The following is a 23,618-nucleotide window of genomic DNA, read 5'->3' on the forward strand; positions in this document are numbered from 1 at the left end:
AACGAAAAGAGTTTGGACCTGGCAAGGTCCTGGGAGCTGGTGGTGCAAGCGTTAAGGGACTACCTAACTGAAGGCGATGAAGCTGATCAGGTATAGGGAGGGATTCCGTGTGACTGCTTGTTTGTCGAATCTTCCTGATAGTTGTCACCTTAGAGCTAGAAAGGGATGGTGGAACCCGCATTAGCAGCAGTTGAAGGGGAGGGCACTGGGAGGGAGTCGTGGGAGGGGGTGGTTTGCCGGCTAGCGGCAACCTCCCGGAACCGGATGGCTTCAGTGTCATGACATTGGAGTGGCCAAGGACTAGATGGAGAGGGTGGGTTGGTTGTTCTGGGATAAAAGCAGAAACGAGGTGCTGCATTTGACCTGAGCCCCGGATGGTGCACGCACCGAGATACCCCCAGTGTACTAAGTCATTGAAGCGCCGCCCAGCCTCCGGGATGTGGGCTAATCGGCTGTGTATTGTGTTACTATCGCACTGTATGCTGGGTACCATTGGGATCTAGGTTGGCTTGTTGGATATGTTTATTCCTGATTCTGCAATAAAAACATATTTAAAAAAAAAAAAAAATGAAGGTATCATTGAGCCCATTAAGTCATCTGAATGGGTTTCACCCATTGCCTTAGTGCGCAAACCCGACCAAAACCTATGTGTGTGTGAGGATTTGAGAGCATTAAATTCCAACATTGTGATAGATTGCCACCCTCTCCCTAATATTAATGAGGTAGTTTCATTATTAGAAGGTGCGCAGATATTTTCCACACTTGACCTAAGGTTTGCATATCATCAGATAGAGCTTACAGAAGACTGGCGTCGGCGGCTTCAGTCTTTCAAAGGGTAATGTTTCAGATTTTCAGAGACATTGACACGTATGTCAAATGTTTTCAGGGTGATATTTTGATATTCTCAAGAAATGAATCAGAACATGAAGCCCATTTAAATGAAGTATGCAAGAGACTTGAAAATGTTGGTCTTTCACTCAAGGCTCACAAGTGTAAGCTTTTCAAACACTCTGTTGAATATTTGGGGCATACGTTGTCTGGTGAAGGTCTTATTCCCAAAAAATCCAATGTTGAGGCCATACAGAATGCTCCGTCTCCAATAAACAAAGAACAACTACTGTCATTCTATGGAATGTGTGAGTATTACAGCAAATGTGTTGAGCATTTTGCCACCAAGATGGAACCATTGAGAAAATTGATGAGGCAAAGTGTTACGTATGAGTGGAATGATGAGCAACAAAAAGCTTTTGAAGCTATTAAAAGAGACATTATTAATGCTCCCACATTGGAACCGTTTCGCATGAGGAAAGAATGCATCATAGCTGTTGACGCTAGTTTATATGGGCTTGGAAGTGTATTATCCCAAAGGGATGGTGGGAATTAATGCAATATAACTTTTGCCACAAGGACTCTCAATGAGACTAAGCGTAAGTATGTTGTAATTGAGAGAGAGCTGCTGGCATGTGTATGGGCAGTCGAACATTACAGAATGTATGTGTGGGGTAGCAAGTTCATACTCAGGACAGACCACAAACCGTTAGTACACATTCTTTCCACAGAAGGAGGATGGAACTCCACGGACAGAATTGCCCGTTTAGCTTCAAGACTTCAAGAGTATAATTTTAAGGTTGAATATGTACCAGGTAAGAAAAATGTGTCTGCTGATTTTTTGTCACGTATACCATGCAGCGATAATGATGATAATGTAAATGTTGTTAAAGATTTGGATTTTGTTTTGGGAATCACTGACATTATTCCATTACAGTACCAGGAAATCACAGAACAACATTGGAGAGAATGTCAACAAAGTGATGACAGGTGGAGTGATCTTAAAAAGTTTGTGATGGAAGGTTGGCCCAGGAAGAATGATGTGAGGTCAGATGTATTATCTTTTTACAATGTTGCAGATGAACTAGGTTTTGAAGGTGAGTTAATTCTCAAAGCTGGAAAGTGTATTCCTCCCAAAGGCATTCAAGATATCATTCTGAAGTTAGCCCACAAAACACATCCAGGTATATCTGAGAGGAAGCGCTTAATTAGAACCTATTTCTGGTGGCCTGGTATAGACAAGTTCATTGATCAAACAGTCAGGGAATGCCATGAATGCGTTTCCAGAGAAATTTTTTTAAAGGTACATGTTCTCCCTCTTAAGACAGTTAAATGGCCCGAGGAGCCATGGCAGAAAGTTGCTATCGACATTTCAGGTCCTTTCAGTATGTTGCCTGAGGGTTCACGTTTCGCTTTGGTCATGATTGATTACCATTCTAAATGGCCTGAAGTGAAGTTTGTTCAAAAGGTCACCACTAGTGCTGTTGTGAACTTCTTTAAAGAAGTATTTGCATGTGAAGGAGTCCTTCTACTCTTGTTTCTGACAACGGGGTGCAACGTCTAAAATGGAGAGTTTTCTTAAAGTTGTGGTATCAAGCACACACTCAACTCACTCTATGAACCACACGAGAATGGTATAGTGGAACGTTTTAACCGTGTGCTTAAGAGTTTTGTCACTGACTCTCTCAAACAAGGAGGAAATTGGTTGAGTGCACTTAGGGAAAGTTTGTGGGTGTATCATATTACCCCACATACTACTGAGGTCAATCCCTTTAAGTTACTCAAAGGTAGGAATCCGACTTCCAGTGTTTGTCCTTGGTGGTTCAGGGAAAAATGCAAGAATTTGTTGCAAGAGGGAGAATGTGCACATGATACTGCCAGAAGGATGGAAAATAAACAAAACAGAACCAAAATATGGTACAATAATAAATGGAGAACAAGGGAACATGATTTCAGTGTTGGTGACTGCGTAAGAATTTTAAAACCTGGCTTTATAAATAAAGGTTCCCATATATACGGTAAGGCCATGCAAGTCAAGAAAGTTTTTAGTAACAGTAGTCACTCAGGATGCTAAGGTATGGAACACAAGGAAAGTTGCTAAGTGTCCTGTTCAGTTTCTTCCACACATTTCTGATTATAAGGATGTTGACCACCAGAATGATAAGAACAATTGTTACTTACCTGTAAACAGGTGGTTCTCCAGTATTGGTGTCTTTCATAGATTCACATGCTTGAATATTCCCCGTCGTCGAAGTGGGAGTCCCACGGTATATAAAAATAGCAATAATGCTAATATGACATAAATGATAACATCATACATAATAAAATAGAGATAATACAGTCTGTAAAACCTCTACAATGGTAACTTCCATAGGAAGACATTATAAAGAGAAAACTCATTTGTAACATATCAGTGTCATTGTGTTAGTCCAAACTGCAGCCAATCAGGCTCAAGCACCCTCTAGAACCTTCTCCTCAGAAGCTCAAGCCCTCAGATTTTCGTAGCACTAGTAATAACAGCGCATGAGGAGAAGAGAGCCTCTGAGGGGAGGAAGGGTGGGTCGCATATGAATCTATGAAAGACACCAATACTGGAGAACCACCTGTTTACAGGTAAGTAACAATTGTTCTTCTCCAGTATTAGGGGTGTCTTTCATAGATTCACATGCTTGAATAGAATAGATAGCAGTAACTCCTTAGAACTGGGATTGCTAATAGAGTCTTAAAATGAAGGTAAACATAGAGCTTAAAAGCATATAGCAATCACAGAAAGAAAAGGAGGAGGGAACAGAGGCTCACCTTATTTAAAGAGATGGCGAAGCACTGCTTGCCCACTGCGGTATCCGCTTCGTTGATGGAATCCAAACAGTAATGTCTGGTAAAGGTGTGCCTACTTGACCATGTTGCCGCCCGGCAAATCTGGTGTAGGGGCACTCCAGCAAACAAGGCGGTGGAGGACACCATCGCTCTCGTCGAATGCGCCTTTACTGGGCACTGTAAAGGCTTGCCAGCTTGTTGGTGACAGAAGGATATGGCTGCTGAGAGCCACCTTGCAAGTGTTTGTTTCGTCACTGAATGTCCCCTCCGCATCCTTCCATATGCCACAAAAAGTTGATCGGATTTGCGGAAAGGAGTAGTCCTTGAAATGTAAAACTTTAGACAACGTCTGATGTCTAAAGAATGAAGTCGTTGTTCTGCCGGAGATTTTGGATCCGGGAAAAAAGTCTTTAAGAAGACAGGTTCGTTTAGATGGAAATCAGTAGGCACCTTTGGCAAAAACGAGGGATTGGTACGAAGAGATACTCCATCAGGCTTAAATTGCAAATATGGAGGCTTGATTGTGAAAGCGTGAAGATCGCTTACACGACGAGAAGATGTTAGGGCCAAAAGCAATACAACCTTCCAGGTAAGAAATTTGGTGTCTGCCCTGTGAATTGGCTCAAAAGGAGGCTTCATGAGCTGTGACAATACCACGTTGAGCTGCCATGCTGGAGGAGGTCGTCTAATAGGAGGAAACTTTCTGAAGAGACCCTTAAAGAATTGTCGGATTATTCTGGATGAGCAGAGAGACGTCGAACCATTGTGTCTAAAACGCGAAATGGCTGCCAGAAAGACTCTCAAGGTGGCATGAGAGAGACCAGACCGAGCAAGGCTCAGAAAGAAAGGCAAAAGCTGCTCCGGAGTAGAAGTGAGTGGATGGACATCTGATGCAGCGCACCAATGGCAAAAACGTTTCCACTTTAGCTTGTACGTTTTGATGGTTGATGAAGCTCTAGCAGAAGCCAGAATGTCTCTGCATTCCTGGGGCATATCTAAGTTTGCGAATTCGAGGTATTCAGGTTCCATGCCCATAACTGAAGCGTGGTCGGGTCTGGATGGCAAATTTGACCCTCGTCCATTGACAGGAGATCTGGACGTGGATGCAGATGAATGGGAGCGCATTGGGATAACAGAAGAAGTTCTGAGAACCAAGCCTGTCTGGGCCAACGAGGGGCGATCAGTATCAAGTGGCAGGGTTGCCTGCGCATCTTCCACAACGTTCTCGGTACCAACGGTATTGGAGGAAATGCATAGGCGAACAGGCCGCTCCAATCCATGAGAAGGGCATTCCCGCTGGACTCTGGATGGGGATGCCAGCTCGCAAAGGCGGGGCACTTCCGATTCAGCGGAGTGGCAAAAAGGTCTATCATGGGATGACCCCAACGGCGGAACACCATGTCCAGAGTAGGCTGATGAAGTTCCCACTCGTGGGTCGATGATGTGGACCTGCTCAACGAATCCGCTAGGATGTTTGAAACCCCCGGCAGATGGACCGCCGTCAAGGAAATTTGATGACGAAGAGCCCAATTCCAGATCCTTTGGGCTAACTGAGACAATGCCTGAGATCTTGTGCCGCCCTGTTTGTTCATGTAGTGCATGCTGGTTGTGTTGTCCGTTTGAACCAGCACGGACTCCCCTTGCACTACGGGTAAAAAGGATCTGAGAGCAAGGAAAATCGCCATCAACTCCAGTCTGTTGATATGCCAGGTTCGTTGTGTCGCCGTCCACTTGCCCTTGATTGAAAGGTCCAGGAGATGAGCACCCCAACCCTCCATGGACGCATCTGTTGTCAGTGTTAGATCCGGAGAATTGGCCAGAAACGAAACTCCTTCTTCCAGGTTGGATGGTTCTGTCCACCAAAGCAGACTGTCCTTCATGCGAGACGAGACTCGCACTAGGTCGTTGAAGGACCCTGACACTTGGCGCCATTGCAGGTCTAGTTCTTCCTGTATAGGACGAGTGCGTAGCCTGCAGTTCGGGAGCAGAGCGATGCAGGACGACGCCATCCCCAGAAATGACTTCAACGTCCGCACAGAAACTGACTGTTTTGAACGGATGATGGTGACCAGACGTTCTATCTTCCTCTGTCGTTCTTGGGAGATGAAGGCTTTTGATAGGCTCGTGTCTAGAATTGCTCCCAGGAAGTTTCTCCTTTGCAATGGTGCAAAATGTGACTTCTCCATGTTGATGGTCAACCCCAGTGACTCGAACGTCTGCAGGCAGAGACTTGTGTCGCGAGCCAACTGTAGAGGGGATGGAGATTTTAGAAGGCAATCGTCTAGGTAAGGAAAGACTTGCACTCCCTGAAGTCGTAGATAAGCCATGACAGGGGCCAAGACCTTCGTGAAAACACGAGGTGCCGATCGCAGGCCAAAAGGCAGCACCTTGAACTGGTAATGCATGTTGCCCACTTTGAACCTCAGAAATTAGCGATGGTGTTGGAGAATCGGCACATGAAAATAGGCGTCTTGTAGATCTATTGTTGTTAGGAAATCTCCGCTGCAGAGAAGCCGTAAGACTTCCGATAACGTCAGCATGCGGAAAGATTGTTGTTTCAGAAAGAAATTGAGTGCCCTCAAATCCAGTATGGGCCGCCACTCTCCCGTCTTCTTGGCAATGAGGAAAAAACGTGAGTAGAAACCTGTCCCTTGTTGAGATATAGGAACCACTTCGACTGCACCTTTTAGTATTAGAAGACGAACTTGATGTTGCAATTCCCTGAAATGGGGAGGTGGCGGGCCTGATGGTGGAGAATGTGGAGGAAACTCTGTGAACTCCAAGGCATGACCCTTGCGAACAATGTCTAATACCCATTGGTCCGAAGTTATCAGAGACCATTGGGAATAAAACTGCGAGATTCTCCCTCCAACTCCTTGCGCAACTTGAGAGTCATTGACGTTTGTTGGTGGAACCCCTATAATTTGACTTTCCTCTATAGGGTTTCGACTGTGGTTGGCGATTAGATTGTTGGTTGGAATAACGCTGATTTCCTTGATTGTACTGGCGGTACTGAGTGTGTCCTCCTCGAAAAGTGGTTGAAGACGAGCCTCGTCCACGTGCGCCACGAAAGAACTGCTTTTTAAATTGCAAGGATCCTAGCGATTTTGCAGTATCGGTGTCTTTCTTTATTGACTCAAGCGCTTCGTCAATGTGAGCGCCGAAGAGAGACTCACCGTCATAAGGCATGTCGAGTATCTTCGACTGGACCTCCTGCCGAAATGAAGTGGATTTAAGCCAACCCTGACGGCGGAGCGCCGCAGCACTGGCAAGGATTCGAAAACCAGTACTTGCCACGTCAATCGCACAGTCGATCATTTCTTCTGATGCCCTCATGCCATCCTGAAGGATCTGTTGCGCCTCTGCTCTGGACGTTTCCGGTATCAGCGAAACCAGTGCAGAAATATCCGACCACATTTGCCGGTCGAAACGACCCAAAATGGCCAGTGCATTTGCAGCACGAACGGACGTAGACGACATGGTTGAAATTTTTTTCCCAATTGCGTCCAAACGCCGACCCTCTCGATCAGGCGGAGCGGTGATAGGAGTCGCCGGGTTACGGGACCGTCGCTGCGCTGCCTGTGTGACCACTGAATCTGGCTTAGGATGCGAAAGCAAACAAGCGGGGGAACCAGCCGGAGCTTTATATTTCTTCTCCAGGCGAGGGACTTGTGCCGGCAAAGAGTTAGGAGCATGCATAATCTTTATACCCTCTTTCCATACAAATTCTATAATAGGTATAGTGTGAATTTGTTTGTGCGGTTGGTTTTTGAAATCATAGAGAAAACAGTCTTCCTGTTGTTGTGCTCTCGGTAATTTAAAGCGGTCCGCCGCTTTATTCATCAGCACATGGAAGCTTGCGATGTCAACCGGAGGTGAATCACCAGCATCTGCCTGCTGAGGAGAGGGTGTCTGTATCCGATAGTCATCGAATTCCGCCATATTTGGGTCCTGTTCCTCATCAGTATCTTGGGGTACTTCCCCTTCTTCTCTGTCCGACTCCTCCTCCTCTTGCGCAACAGGTTGCGGAGTCATGGGGATAGTAGGACGGGGTCTGTATGGGTGAACAGTCTGCTCCAAAGAATGCTGATGGTTTGTAGGGCCTGGTGTGTCCGAAGGAGCGGGGCCTGGTGTACCCTGAGGGGTTGGCGGAAATCTTCGATTGTAGTCGTCCAGCATATGCTGGAGGTTAGAAAACAAAGATACTGGAAATGATGCCATAGGAACCTGTACATATTGTTCGTCCTGGCGGTCAATTTCCTCCTCCTGCTCGCCCTCAGAACTTGTGTCCTGACATTTAATTATTAATTCCGAAGGACTATGTGCATCGTCAAGGACATCGTCGTCCCCAATAGATTCCGTTTCGTGATCAGTAGCCATCATTGGTGATGGTAGCTGGAGAGAAGGAGGTGGCAAGTGGAGAGTAGACTCCTTGCACGAGGCCAAGGAAGGCAGAGGCACTAGAGGCATGGTGGCGAAAGAACCCATTCCTGACGTGGATCCTGTATGTTCTGGCCGTGATCCCTGTGAAACTGCCGCAGCTGCAGCTGTCGCCGTCGACGAAGCAGTTGTTTCCACGGCGGGCGTCGACGATGTAGCAGTAGACGTCGACGAGCGTTTCGGCTCTCCCGCCGACGGTGCCGTCGTCGATGAACTCTTCGTCGACGGAATCTTCGTCGTCGGTACCTTCGTCGACGGTACCTTCGTCGACGGCACCTTGGTCGACGGCACCTTCGTCAACGGCACCTTCGTCGACGGTACCTTCGTCGACGGAATCTTCATCGACGGATCCGTCGTCATCCACTTCGTCGACGAAGCCGTCGTCGACGATCTGGTCGACGGAGCGGTCAGCGTCGACGGGACCTTTGTCGACGATGAACTCTTCGACGTCGACGAGGATTTCTTCGTCGACGGTAATTTCGTCGCCGACGAGACAATCGGGATCGTTGACGAGACAGAGGAGATAGAAGCTCTCGTCGACGTAGAAGACGTCGACACAACCATCGTCGACGACAAGGAAGCAGACGTCGTCGTCACTGAAGTCGTCGACGAAGACACCACAGCCAATCTTGTCGATGGAACGGTCGTCGACGAGCCCGTCGACGACCGCGGTGTCAGAAGTGTTACAACACTTATAGTGGGTGGAAATGACGCCTGAGAGCCAGGTCTCGTGGGCGTAGACACAGAAACCATAGGAGCTGTTGGTTGAACTTGTGCCACTGTTAAATCCAACTTTTTCTTCTTCAAAAATGGAGAAGGTAAACCCTGAACACTTCCACGCTTGGAAGCAACAGTAGAACAGCCTGACTGGAGACTTTCTGCGTCTGACAAAACATCCTCTTTATCCTGAAGGCACTTCAACCATAGAAGAAGACGACCTTCCCTGTCTCTGAGAGTCTTAGCTGGAAAAGCTCTACAGATTTTACAGTCATCCACCTTGTGTTCAGGATACAAACAGTAAATACACTTTTGGTGGGGGTCCTTCTCAAACAAACGGAGCTTCCCACAGGAAGAGCAAGGTCTAAACAAAGACTTCTTACTTGACATCTTGTAGAAAAAACAACTGAAGTGAAATACTTGAAGAAAACTGAGCAGAGCTCAGGGAGACTCCCTTCACACGGTAGAAAATCTGAGGGCTTGAGCTTCTGAGGAGAAGGTTCTAGAGGGTGCTTGAGCCTGATTGGCTGCAGTTTGGACTAACATAATGACACTGATATGTTACAAATGAGTTTTCTCTTTATAATGTCTTCCTATGGAAGTTACCATTGTAGAGGTTTTACAGACTGTATTATCTCTATTTTATTATGTATGATGTTATCATTTATGTCATATTAGCATTATTGCTATTTTTATATACCGTGGGACTCCCACTTCGACGACGGGGAATATTCAAGCATGTGAATCTATGAAAGACACCCCTAATACTGGAGAAACAAAGTAATGTACATTATTTTGATTCGGTTGCTTCGAGAGTTAAAACCAACACTCGCATTAGGAGTATTCCCAAATTTTTTAATGACTTTATTTAATGTATCTTCTTTCTTTTTTTCCCTTTTCTTTGTTTCCCTAATAAGGGGGATGTGTTGCATTTAATTCACAAAATACCTTATGGTACATGTTACTGTTTGTTTTACTGTTCTGTTCCTTTAACAGCATGCAACTTGTATATTTTCACATGCATTCCATGTTCTTTCTGGAATGCTGATAATGTATGGTTCCACATGGTTGTAACCAGTTGCACCTGGAAACCAACCTAGGCGGATGCCTTTGCTGTGCTGTTAATAAACCTACTATTTCAACTTTTACCTGCTTCAAGACAATTTTAATATATGCCTAAACTGGGAGCATTTCATGAAAAAGAAGCACCACTGAAGTTTACAATGAATTTACACATAACTCCTCCAAAATCTTAACACCACATCTCAGAATTGAAAACATTTTCAATAAAGTTTCAATCAAATGTTCTCAAACTGAAAAGCTCTTTGTTTAGAACATTCCAAATGTGTGCAGATTTCTTTCCATTTTACAAGAGCACTACTGAAGTTTTAATGAATGATTTAATAGATTTTGCCAGTGAAATTCACATAAAATATCCATGGAAGTTTCTAGTGCTAGTGAATCTTTGGCAGTTTCAGCCGGCTGCTCTCTGATCAGCACAGTGCTTTGTGTCTTTTGGTGTTTCTGATAGCACTGCAGCACTGCAGCAACATCCCCTACTCATTTTCCCAGTGTCAAGTTAAGATATATGCTTTTTGTTTTCAACCCTCCAATGTGTTATTTTGGTGTCACTGTCAGAACATCTACCTACATGAATATTGCATCCACTGTATCAACTATCACCATATAGTCATGGTAAGTAGATTAAATATTTACTTACTTTAACAATATAATGGTAGTTGACAGCAATATAGTGACATACAACCATAAGTTTGCAGTTAACTAACTGTAGTCTACACAGCTTGTTGGATACCTTAAGTTCTCATTTTTGCCTTTTTTGGAAAACTATCACCAATGTGCTGCCGATGTTTCAGTGTAGTACAAAAGGGGGTGGTGATGGACGGAGCATCTGAACCAATCAAACACTCACACCCAGTCAAAAGATCTGGGTTTAATCCATCACAGACAGATCAGTTGCGATTTTTTAATATTTGAGTGTCACTTTACCTTGTTGTGTTTTTAAACTGCACTTTGCTCTGTGGCTCTGCCACTCCTCCCAGACACCCGCGCAGCGGAGTTTAGCGCTGCTGCGGGACGAAAAAGTCCTTTGCCGACATTACTGGTGAGGCCACAGGCCACGCCCCCTTCCCGAGGCCACGCCCCCTGACTAGCGTATTTAGGGCGCTGAATCACTAGCGTCACTAGATACCTTGAACTCCTGAGGCGGAAAGCCGGGAGCAGACAGATCAGTTGCGATTTTTTAATATTTAAGTGTCACTTTACCTTGTGTTTTTAAACTGCACTTTGCTCTGTGGCTCTGCCACTCCTCCCAGACACCCGCGCAGCGGAGTTTAGCGCTGCTGCGGGACGAAAAAGCCCTTTGCCGACATTACTGGCGAGGCCACAGGCCACGCCCCCTTCCCGAGGCCACGCCCCCTGACTAGCGCATTTAGGGCGCTGAATCACTAGCGTCACTAGATACCTTGAACTCCTGAGGCGGAAAGCCGGGAGCAGGCAGATCAGTTGCGATTTTTTAATATTTGAGTGTCACTTTACCTTGTTGTGTTTTTAAACTGCACTTTGCTCTGTGGCTCTGCCACTCCTCCCAGACACCCGCGCAGCGGAGTTTAGCGCTGCTGCGGGACGAAAAAGTCCTTTGCCGACATTACTGGCGAGGCCACAGGCCACGCCCCCGTCCCGAGGCCACGCCCCTTCCGGCCCTTTCCCTTATGAGATAAAATGTGTATCTTCCAGAAGCGCAGCGGACGAGCGCAGCGGGAGTGCCGTTTGCGCGCCAAAGGGAAGCCCGTCTGCGCCCGTCCGCGCCTGGCCGGGCCCAGGGCCTTTAAACTCTGGAGGAGTGATTACCTACACACCTGACCTATTACGATCCCTACGTCCTCCTGTTAAACACACCTGCGAAACTCTAACCAACTATAGGGATAATAGCATCGCATGTCGCACATGTAACTTTCATCTTGATACCCCGCTATTATGTGGTCAGCGACCTAGACCCAAAGACCACAAGACAACTCACTCTTGGCTACTTGGCAGTCTCAACTGCAGGTCGCTCTGCAAACACAAAAGGGACCTTTTCGACCTTTTGTCCGACAACTCCCTTGACGCCCTCTTTCTTACCGAGACGTGGCTACATGCTAGCTCTGGCCCAGACATCGCCGAAGCCCTACCGTCCAATTATGCCATCATTCGTCAGGACCGAACTTCCGGTAGCGGAGGCGGGATTGCAGTCATTTTTAGGAAAACGCTGCAATGCCTGCTGGAACCTATTCATCTTCCTGCAAGTGAGGCGGCTCTCTTTAAACTTCAACTTCACCCAACCTTCACTTTTACTGGCCTTCTGATTTACAGCGCGCCTGGCCCCACTCTACCTTGGGCCACCCAACTAGTGGACTGGATTGCCCCGGTAAGGGTGAACTACAACCATCTATCCGTTCTTGGAGATCTAAACATTCATTTTGATGATCCTGCTAACAAACCAGGCACAAACTTGATTCATGATCTTGCCGCCATGAATCTCATCTTAGGAAACTCAGGTCCTACTCACAAAAAGGGACACCTCTTGGACCCCATTTTTTCCAGCCTCCCCCAGCTACAGTGCCAGCAGGCTCTGCCCTTAGATTGGTCAGACCATTTTCTAATAAGATTCCATCTGGGAGACCACTTAGCCGTCAGCCCTTCCAGTGGGACCACTAAGTCCTTCAAAAGAAACTGGAAGAATCTGGACATTAATCACCTCATGTCCACTCTAAGCCTGACTATTCCAGAGGAATCTTTAAACACCGGAGACATCGAATTGGCAGCCACCAACATCAATAAATGGCTCCTAGATGCCTTAGACACCTGCTTGCCCCTAGCACACAAAAAACCCACTTTTCCACAATCCACCTGCCCCGTGGTACAACGAGCACCTGAAAGCCTCCAAATCTAAATGTAAACGACTAGACCACCTGTGGAGGAAGGAGTACTCCCCGGCTGCCAGTTTACACTACAAAAGTGAGCTCAAGCTCTACCATAAAGCCTGTAAGAATGCAAGATCTAACTACGTTACTAAATCCATATCTGAAGCTACTAACAAATCAAAAATTCTTTTTAATCTTGTAAAAGAGCTTGCAGGCGCAAATACCTCTTCCAAACCTCCTCCCCTTGACAGCTTTCAGTGTGAGGAACTAGCAAAATATTTCACTTCCAAGATCGAGATCATTCATCAAGACATAACAATACAACAGCAAGCCCAATCTACAAGTACGCAAAACCCAAGATCCAACACAGATGTCACCCTGGTCCAACCTCATCTGTCCCACATGCTACTTACTTCATGGCCCGAGATAGACGTCCAAGGTCTACGGGACATCCTAGGGAAGGTCAAATCCGGGTCGCCAGTCAACCCTCTCCCGATCTCTATACTTAGACTCTTGGACACTCCTCTCCTTGCCGTGCTAAGCCAAATCTTAAACCTATCCCTTTCCACGGCCACAGTCCCGTCATCCTGGAAACATGCCATGGTCTCCCCCCTCCTTAAGAAACCAGCGGCCGACCCCAAGATCTTGGCAAATTTTCGTCCAATATCCCTCCTGCCTGCACTCTCCAAAATCTTGGAAAAGCATGTCCACGAACATCTCACCAAGTTCACTGAGGCAAATAACATTTTGCACCCCTCCCAATCTGGTTTCCGCACGGGATTCTCCACGGAAACCACACTACTTGGAGTTGTGGAAAACCTTCGACATCTGGTCGATACAGGTAACACTGCCGCGCTGATCCTTCTTGGCCTCAGCGCGGAATTTGACAATATCTCCCACAATACACTCCAGGCTTCCCTCTCCAAGATAGGCATAAGAGGAAAGGCATTAGATTGGATAGCATATTTTCTGATGCTCAGGACATTCCAAATTTCCTCCAGCAATGCGGCATCTAAGGTCCATTTTTCTCCGCACGGGGTTCCACAAGGATCGATATTAAGCCCCCTGCTTTTTAACCTCTATGCAGCCCCGTTGGCCCAGATTGCTGAATCTGCTGGTCTCATCATGTACACATATGCTGACGACTCCCAAATCGTTTTCTCTCTTTCAAGTGATAACCAAGATAATCCTTCACGCCTTCAGGCTCAACCCAATGGCAGCAAAACCGAGGTTCTGATAGTAGGCCCCGACCAGAACCTCTGGAATTCCAGACACTAGCCATCTGAAATGGGCCCCCTGCCAATACCATCGCACCAGGTCCGTATTTTGGGCTTTATCATTGACAGAGAACTAACCATGGAGCCCCAGGTGAACGCTCTCTCAGCCACCTGTTTCACAATCTTAAGATGGCTCAGAAAGATCATATGGATGCTCCCTGGTGACACTCAAAAGACAGTGATCAACGCATTAATTACCTCCCGCTTGGACTACGGGAATGTCCTTTATTTGGGGGCATCTCAGGCAATTACAAGGCGCATCCAACTGATACAGAATGCGGCAGCTAGGCTGCTCTGTAAATGCAATAGGAGAGATCGTATGTCCAGCCACCTAAAGGCACTCCACTGGCTAAAAATCGAAAACAGGATCAAATTTAAGACTCTCAGCCTCATGCACAGGATAAAGTGGGGCAAGGCTCCCAAATATCTTCAGACCCTGGTGCACACCTACATGCCTGCCCGATGCCTGAGATCTGCCACCCAAGGTCTCTCTCTTCTGCGTCCCTAAAACACGCCGGGCAAGGATGGGAGGCAGATCTTTCTCCCTCCTCGGCCCCAAACTCTGGAATTCCCTTCCCCAACCGCTCCGTCTTGAAAACAGGTATTCTTACTTTCGCAAAGCCATCAAGACCTGGCTTTTTAACAGTGACCTCTTCTGGCCTCCCATTCATAGCCTTTCCTACCCCTCTAGTTCAATATTCTGCTTAGCGCCGGGAAGCCCTTTCTGGGTATCTGTCGCGCTCTATAAGCCAAATAAATAAATAATCTTGGCTGAGGAGGTACTGCTTGGCCTAACCTAGTACAAACTTATATCAAGCTCCTCCTCTACCATAATGTGGAGAAACGGGGTTCCTTACACGAACTCAAGGGTTGCACTCTGGTTTCTTCTTCCTTTTATGGATGCTGCGACAGTGAGACTAGTATCAAGCCGCATCTTACAGTACTGTTTTACCACGCAATGTTGAAGGAGGACGCAGCATAGTTAACAAACATTCACCAAATAGGCTGTGTGGAATTGTGAGCTTTGCTTGACTTTGAGATTCCGATTATAGAGTTACGTATTTCTACCATACTTAAGTGTTCTCTGTTTGTTGTGCTTGCTTATTACATGGTTCCTGCTACTTTACATTGCATGCCATTACTCACTTCATGGCTTCCAAAAGCTCAATGAGACTCTTCTTGGCATTTGGCCTAACGACTAGAACAGTCGACCTCGAAGCTGGTGAACCTGGTTCAAGTCTCAGTATGGATACTCAGCCGCCTGTGATTCTGGGCAAATCGCTTAATCTCCCCTTACCTACTAAAATGAATGTGTCCGTTTGTAATGCAACTGGTGCTCATGTAAAGTGATCTGATACCTTCAGGTCGAATTCGCTCTACATAAAACTCCCCCCCCCAAAAAAAAACTCTATGCTCCCTTTCAAGCCGATTCTCGCTACATGGCTTTAAAAAGTCCATTGTGGTTGTCTCTAGACGCTACTATGGCCTTTGACCGGGTGGAGTGGCCTTATCTTTTCGCAGTTTTGATGAAGCTGGGGTTTGGCCCCGTCTTTATTGGCTGGGTTCGTCTTCTTTACTCGGCCCCCTTGTCTCGGGTGGTCGTGAATAACCATAGGTCCCGTGACTTTTCTCTTGGACGGGGAACTCAACAGGGCTGCCCCCTCTCGCCTCTTTTGTTTGCCTTGGCCCTGGAGCCGCTCGCGGCCTGGGTGCGGTGGGATCGTTCGATCAGAGACTTGCGTTGGACCTCGGAGTGGGAGGACAAGATCTCGCTTTATGCTGATGATATTCTGCTGTACTTGACCTCCCCTCGCAGTTCCCTCATTGTTTTTATGGACATCCTTGCTATCTTCGGGAGATACTCGGGCTTTGCGATTAATTGGGCGAAGTCGATCCTTTTTGTTTTGAGCGGGGATCTCCCTAAGGTGCCTGAGAACTGCCCTGTGAAGTTGGAATCGGTCAGTTTTCGCTACCTTTGGATCCAGATTTCAAAGGACCCCAGGGTGCGCTTCCGTTTGAATCTGTTGCCCCCCTTGGCCAGACTTCGTGCGATGTTGTGCGTTGGAAGACGCTGACGCTCTCTCTGTTGGGCCGAGCTTTCCTTTTTAAGATGATGGCTCTCCCGCGATTTTTGTACGCTCTACAGAATTCCTTTGACCCCGTGCCCCCGTCGTATTTTAGTGAGATTGAGTCTTTGCAGCGTAGCCTTCTGTGGGAGGGGAGGCCCCGCATTGCACTGTCGAAATTGATGCTTCCTTGGTATGACGGGGGTATTGGTTTGCCTAATATCCGGAAATATTACTGGGCATCCCAGTTGGCCCCTATCAACCACGCTATTTATGGCTCACCGGTCGATCCGGGTTATGCGATGGACCGTGTTCAGGTGCCGGGGGGAGAGTACACCCGGGTACTATATGCGAAGCGCGGTCGTTTCCCGCTGGTAGGGCCTCCCTCGATCTCTACGAGAGTGTGGCATGAGGCCAACAGGGACCTTAAATGGGCTGGGTGCTTGACACTGGCCACTCCATTGTGGAGTTCTGAGATATTGGGGATCCTCTGGAAAATGAAAGGGTTTGATCGTTGGGACTTGATCGGTATAACGCAGGTGCGTGATGTGTGGGGTAAGGGCAGACTGCTGACGTTTGAGGAGTTGCAGGCTAAGTATCAGCTGAATGAGACTGAACGTTTCGATACCTTCAGGTTAATCATGCCTTGCGTGCTGTTCTCCACAGAGGCGAGACGCCGCTGGTGGCCTCCCCGCTCGAGGATCGATTGCTTGATGGCCATGTGCCCACTAAGGCGATTTCTTTAACATACAGTAAGCTGGTCAATCACACTGAGGATCCCTTGGTGCTGTTGCGCGGACAGTGGGTCGCCGATGGCTTTGTTCTTGACGAGGAGGATTGGAGGGAGGGGTGTCGTCCCCTAAGGAAATGGCGGTCCCCATGAGACTCCGATTGGTTCAACTTCGGATTTTGCACCGCTCCTACATCACGGGTCCGGGATTGCTGAGGATGGGTTTGGCTGGGTCTGCTGACTTTCGGAGGGGGTGTGGGCTGTTTGGGACGGTTCTGCACATTCTGTGGGAGTGTGAGAGGGTTCGTGACTTCTGGACCAAGGTACATTCGAAGATGAGTGAAGTATAGGGAGTGAGGGTCGAGATGGAGGCGAGGAGATGTCTGTTGAATGTGTGGGAGCCTACGGACCTGCCGAGTCATGGTAAGGTCTGGGTGGCTCTCGCTTGTACGGTTGCTAAGCGGAATATAGCCCAGCTTTGGGGTGCTTCTCGGGCACCTCGGGTTGGGAAATGGATGGAAGACCTTGTCTGGTGTATGTTTCGTGAGAAGTCGGTGTATGTGTCCAGGGGGCGACCCCGCAAATGGGTCAAGATCTGGGGAACCTGGAATGCCTATCGAGGCGATATCTGTGAACCACCGGAATTGGATCCTGCCAGTGTGGACCAAGAGGATGCCTAGGCCAGTTTTCTTCTTTTAATTGATTGCTATTGCCTTTGGAAGTCTGCATCTCTATATATGTAACAGTGGTCACCCAATGCTCTCTGGTCGATGTTTGTATGTGTATTGTTTGTTTCTTTTTGTTAATAAAAAGAATTTTTAAAAAAAACGTCTCTCAATAGCGTTCTAAGCCGCCAGCTTCACTTTCAAGTCTTTAGTCGCTACATGGCTTTTATCGGCTCAACCCATCTCGGCCTGGGATATCCTTCTTTTGCGAAGAACTTCAGCTAGCATCTTTTAAAAACAAAGAAGTGTTTTAATTGACCTTATATAGTGACTACACACGTTTTGTCAAGTTTCAAATGTAATTATTCTGGGATGTAACAGAATTAGATGCAGGATGCATGGCACATGGTATGTTGTTATTTAAAGATATACAGGTATTCATATAAAAGGTTTCAAAATGTTAGTTAGAGTTAGAATCAATGTTTAGCATATTAGTAAACACTAGATTGCTTGTGCAAAGCTTGGACTGTTCTTTTCTCCCCAATGATTCACGCGTACTTTTGGTAAATGAAGGCACAAAACGTCAGCAAGTGCAGTAAGGTATGTAAGTGTTTATTTTACACATTAAAGCCCTTGCCTTGTTTGCGATTAATTGAGGACCGTATCTCACTAGATCTGAAGAGTTACGTTCATTATGAAGACCGTGTTATATACCGGAGACTTTGGCGACCTGTAGGCAAGACGAGTCCGGAGAGATTTTTCTTTTTCTCATCAAGTGCCCTTTCCTTTGGCTTCCTAAATCTATTCTAATTAAATCATCACAGTATCAGATATTAGATGGTAAACTGGGGCGTGGAGGTTTTTGCAGTGCTCTTGCAGACTCAGTAAGTCAGTTGTGATAGGTCACCTTTGGAGACTGCCAGACCATTGCAAGAAAACCTTAGCTTTCCAATAAATTCCAAAGTAGCAAAATTAAAAAAAACAGTAAAACAAGCATTGGCATTCAACAACCAAAGAATAAGGAACATTCTTCCAGAAGAGATTTAGATAGGTCATAAACTGTTTTCCTTTTGAAAGCCATACAGACACACTAAAATTAAATCCACCTTTTGAATACCTCACAATTATTTACGCAGGTTCACTACCTCTGTGATTCAGTATTCCCTAACTATATAATATGCACCCACACCAGGGAATGAACCCCAAAATAAATTAACTGTGATGTATAACTACTTGTAATACATCTTTATGTCTGTATTGTGATAGTGCAGCTGTCAAACTTTCTTCTCTGCCGGTTCCCTCATGTGTTCCCCGCTTTAATATGCTAATATCTTAAGCATTGGCACATTAACTCAGATCTACTGACTTACCCAATGCTGCGTGTTCATTGTAAATAACTCAACTACCCATGTGTTGAGGTTCACACTACAGAAATGCAATTAATATGTCCACCACGGTTGTTGTCAAGAATGTCATCAATTTGACTGCGCAACATCTAGCCATATAGTCGAATGAGGGGCTAGCTGTACCTACTACATTGTTCTAAATATATTCCTAAGGAATTAGCTACCACCACTCCACCTGAACTTTTGGATGACAATTTAGAATATATTTTCTGCCTGTCTTTTTGTTTCATCATTTATTTTCATTACGCGCATTGCTTGAGCACAGAGCAGGCCAGATGCACTTTCAGCACATACAATTTAAGCATATATATTATAAAACACTTTAAAACTGACACATACCAATAAAACAGACATGATAGTGGCAGTCAAATGATCAGCTAAAAAATGAAGTGTCAAGAAAGACTATCAGATTTTTGTAAAATATAAACAGATTGGAATGGTTTGAAGGGCAGAAGGAAGTCGCTGCACCAGAAAAGGTTTGAGAAAAAGTAAAAGGTTTTCTTAACGAGGTGCTCTTTAGACCTCAAGGGATTTTGTCAGTAAGGTTTTCTCCAGAATATAGCTGCTACAAGTTATACAGGCAAGTTGCACCAAATCGCGCAAAATCTACTGACCACTTTACTCATCTCAGAAGCGAAAAAAGCATGCATAATTAGCGCACTTCCCAATTCTGAAACTCAGAATAGCGCACAAATCGCACCTGATAAATACCATAATCGCCAAAGTTCCTATTTACCAGATGTGCAATTTGCATCTGAAATTCTTCGGCCCTCAGAATAAGGGCTTAATTGTCTATTAACAAATAACATGCTCTGAAAAAGGTAGAATTATATACACTTGTTTCTTTGACTGTTACATAAGGCTTGCATTAAACCTATTAAACCAAGATCCTCTACCAAAACTCTATAACATCCACACTACACTATAACCCATATAAACAAGGAACAGGTACTAGGAGACCAGCAAGTAAAACCGTGAGTAAAAAGAGGTGATGTGGTGAAGAAACGGGTGTGGAGTACTGAACCAGAACTGTACATCAATACCTCTGAGAAAGGCACTTCTCCCTATAAATTCATTGTCCTATCTCTTACAGAAGTATTTCATACACAGGATTTAAATACTATTTTAGGGTGCTCAGATGTCAGTTGGACTACAATTACTGAAAGAGAACACTGGGACAATTGCACAACTCAAATACCTTCCACGCCTGACTCATACTGACTTACAGAGATCAGGACATAATGTGCTGAGCTACAAAAGGACCTGTTGCACCCACCTGTTCTGGTTGTACTGTACATTCTGCGTGAGATCCACGTTCAGGAGGATGAAATCATGCAGGTGGCAGCGGGAGAAGGGCTCCTTGATGTCGCAGCTCTTCACTTTACTTGACCATTTCCGCATCCCGACCAAGGCATGAAGGGTAATGTTTGGGGCCGCCTCCATGTGCTGCAGCACAGCCTTCAGAGACACATTCCTTTCTGAAACTGGATGTCCCCTGAAAGAGAGGAGGAGGAGGTACATAACAAGGCAAAGTCTTCCAGCCTCCCTCCTTCGAATCTATAGGGAAAATAAATGTCCAGAGAGGTTTCTTGATGATACGCATGTCAGTGGAAGCATCACTGAGTGCACAAAAGGCCTGAATATCAAGTGTAAGGGAAGACAGCACTGAAAGAAGAATGGAGGAAATAAACCATCCTGTTAGAAATGAAAGGGATCCTTCTCTACCTTTAACCACTGTTTGTCTCCAAAGCATCGCAGATCTTGCTATCAAAGTGTAATGATGCACAGCCTCAGTCCTTAAGAGGTGAATCTTGTTTTTTAAGGACTTATATATTTCAAGAATAATTTATTATAATCAGTATATTTCATAACTTCATAAAGGCTGTTTTATAATCATAAAACATATATGATCTTACAGTTGTGCCATCCCAGAGAATTGTAAGTGATAATACGTCTATCATCCAATTTAGTGGTACTCAATTTATTGAACCTGGTAGAATGTAAGGCTGATTCAGTCCTGCCACGATTCAAACATGTGACATGCAAGGCTCGCACATAACTCTCAGCAGCTGTTTGTCCTACTATGGAAGAATCTAGCAAATACTTCCCCCAAGACATACTGCAATGAATTCATCTCTGCTTCCTCTATCTAGGCTGACCCTTCTGAGCAAGGAAAGTAATCTCCTGACCAGCCATCAGGTGCAAAGAGACTGTGCTTGGTAGCACATTTAGAAATGATAAACACCTCCATGTCCTGGGGATGTTGTGAGGCAGCCTGAAGGGGTTGGACTCTTTTTAGATGTACTCTTGTTATTAACATCTAGGGCAATAACTTACTCTAAAATAAGGCCCAGATTTGAAGGTGCTGCAAACAGCTAAGAATTATGGGCCAGATTCATCAAACCAAAATCCGCTCGCAAAGGGCCAGATTCTGAGAATCTGGCCCTTTGCGAGCGGTATTTTTGCATTTGGGATGCATCTTCCCAAATGCAAAAATCGCAATTTTAAAAATCGCTACATTCCGATTATTTGCATTTAAGGAATCTCAATTTGAGATTCCTTAAATGCAATGCCTAAAAGTTTCTAAAATAGCGAATTCGCTAATAGGGCACGCAAATTACCACGAAGTACAACTTCGTGGTAATTTGCAAAAACTTTGAAAAAGGCACTAAAGTGCATTTTTCAAAGTTCCATGTTGCGCACACACGTGCCCCAAGGGCATGTGTGTGCGCAACATATGTGCACATATCAATTTCAGGGGTGCAACAGGGTGTCCTTTGGACACCCCTGCACCCTTGAAATCGCAATCTCAATTTGCGAATCGCTAATTGCGATTCGCAAATTGAGATTGTCTTCCCATTCATTCCTATGGGCCTCTAGGCCCATAGGAATGAATGGGGAGGTATTCCTTAATTGCGACTCGCAATTTGCGAGTCGCAATTAAGGAATTCTAAGAAATCGCTATTTTTTAAGTGATTTCTTGATGCATTCCATTTTGCAATTCCTTAATAGCGAATCAGTATTTTTCGCTATTAAGGAATCGCAAATTGGTTGAATATAATTAGGTGAGGTACAGGCAAGGGGCCATAATGAGGGGTAGGCTACTTAAAATGCGATATTGCCCTGCAGGTAAGGGCAATACATTTATTACCACTTGCTCCCCTAAAAGGGAAGGAGCTGACTTTTACCTTAATGACATGCTGGGGAAAAAATTTCTCCATTCACCTGTCTCTTCTAATGCAGCCGCCGGTTCACAGACAGCTGTCCAGGATCCCCCTATTGATTTTACAGAGCGGGAATCCTAAGTGGCCCAAAAAGTACAATTTTTTTTACGCTTTTCTATTCTTTCTGGCTGATGTGGTGTCCCTTTCTTCTAAAGCAAGAAGGAGCTGCCCGAACACAAAATGGCTGCCACGGACGCGAGACGGAAATGAACCGCAGACCCTGCCTCTTAGATGCAGAGATGGGAGGTATTTGCAGCCGAGCCTGTCGTGGGCTCATTTCCCTCCAAATGTGCGGTTATTATACCATCCCTGCGAGCTGGGACCCAGCAAGTGAGCCGATGCCGGACCAGAAGTAGGAGGCCCCAACAAGAGCGGAGTGTCAGGCCAAACCACTCCAGCTTAGGAGCCCCGGGGAGACAGGCGCAGACCACACCGGGAAGCAAAATGGAGACAGAGCCCCATAGGGAGAGTGAGACATTGTGGCAATCCTTGAGAGGTGACCCTCAACTAGCCAGGGGTGCCTTCAGGGGTGGGGGTGCTTTGTCATGCATGAATGCCTCTGCTGACCTGAAAATGGACACAGAGCCTGAAGGACAACAGCAGCCAGGTTTGTCAACACCAGCTCCCCTGGAGACTTTATTTTCCTTCCTGTGTGCGGAGGCCAAGGCTTTAGACGGCTGAGAGCATCCAGCCCCCATTGAGGGTGAATGAAGAGGGGGAAGCGCCCAGGATACAGAAAGAGAGGAAGCTAAACAAAGGCACTAATTCCAGGCTCCAGAAATACCCCAGGCCAATAGACTGAACAAGAGGACCCCCTCCTGATGGTGCATCTTGGTGAACCTAGGTCTGCCTTCCAGCCCCCTTGTTTCAACTTCCCTCCCCCTTTCCCTCTATCCTCTATTGGGGACTTGTTCTTCTATGTATGACTAGGCAACCGTAACTAAATATAAGAAATGCGTTACTTACCTGTAACTGCAGTTATCCAGTATTGGTATCTTTCATAGATTCACATGCCTGAATCATTCCCCGTCGTCGGGGTGGGAGTCCCCAGTATATAAAATAGTAATGTCCTAAAGACACATTACCTACTGGCGGTCGCCAGTAGGTATATATAGTTAGGATTTTTTCTCTATGGGATTTTTGAAAATTCTATGTCTAATAACTTTGGCGTTTGTGGACGGAATTGGCTGAAATTTTCAGGAAAATGGAACATTTTGTTTCTGAGCAGCCCCTGAAAATTTGGGGGGGGGTTCGTCAAGGGGGGGGCCGAGAAAAAAGGGGGGTCCCAAAACGTGTTTTTAACATTGAGTTTTCCATAGGGCGGTTGGCCTCACTTTTAGCCCGAACGGCTGAATGGATTTGCACGAAACTTGGCAAAATTGTAGGGACTGGTAGCCCGATGTGCCTTTGCTAGGTCTCAATATATGTGCTCCAGTGGATTTTGAGAAATTAACGTTCAAAAAAAGATATATATCTGTAACAGCGGACCAGGCAGCGCTCCGGTTCGCGGACTTTACGCGTTACGGAG

General features: G+C 46.0%; 1 protein-coding gene across 1 annotated transcript in view; it reads right to left on the bottom strand.

Annotated features, from left to right (window-relative positions):
- The window catches only part of GREB1 (growth regulating estrogen receptor binding 1), a 656,933-nt gene that overhangs the window by 45,238 nt on the left and 588,077 nt on the right, over positions 1 to 23,618 (bottom strand). The window contains exon 29 of the mRNA XM_078647791.1: positions 20,143 to 20,361. Within this exon, the coding sequence (XP_078503917.1) occupies positions 20,143 to 20,361 (219 nt within the window). The remainder of the gene's footprint in view (positions 1 to 20,142; positions 20,362 to 23,618) is intronic.

This window comes from Lissotriton helveticus, chromosome 6 (genome assembly GCF_964261635.1).
Source record: "Lissotriton helveticus chromosome 6, aLisHel1.1, whole genome shotgun sequence".
Lineage (NCBI taxonomy): Eukaryota > Metazoa > Chordata > Amphibia > Caudata > Salamandridae > Lissotriton > Lissotriton helveticus.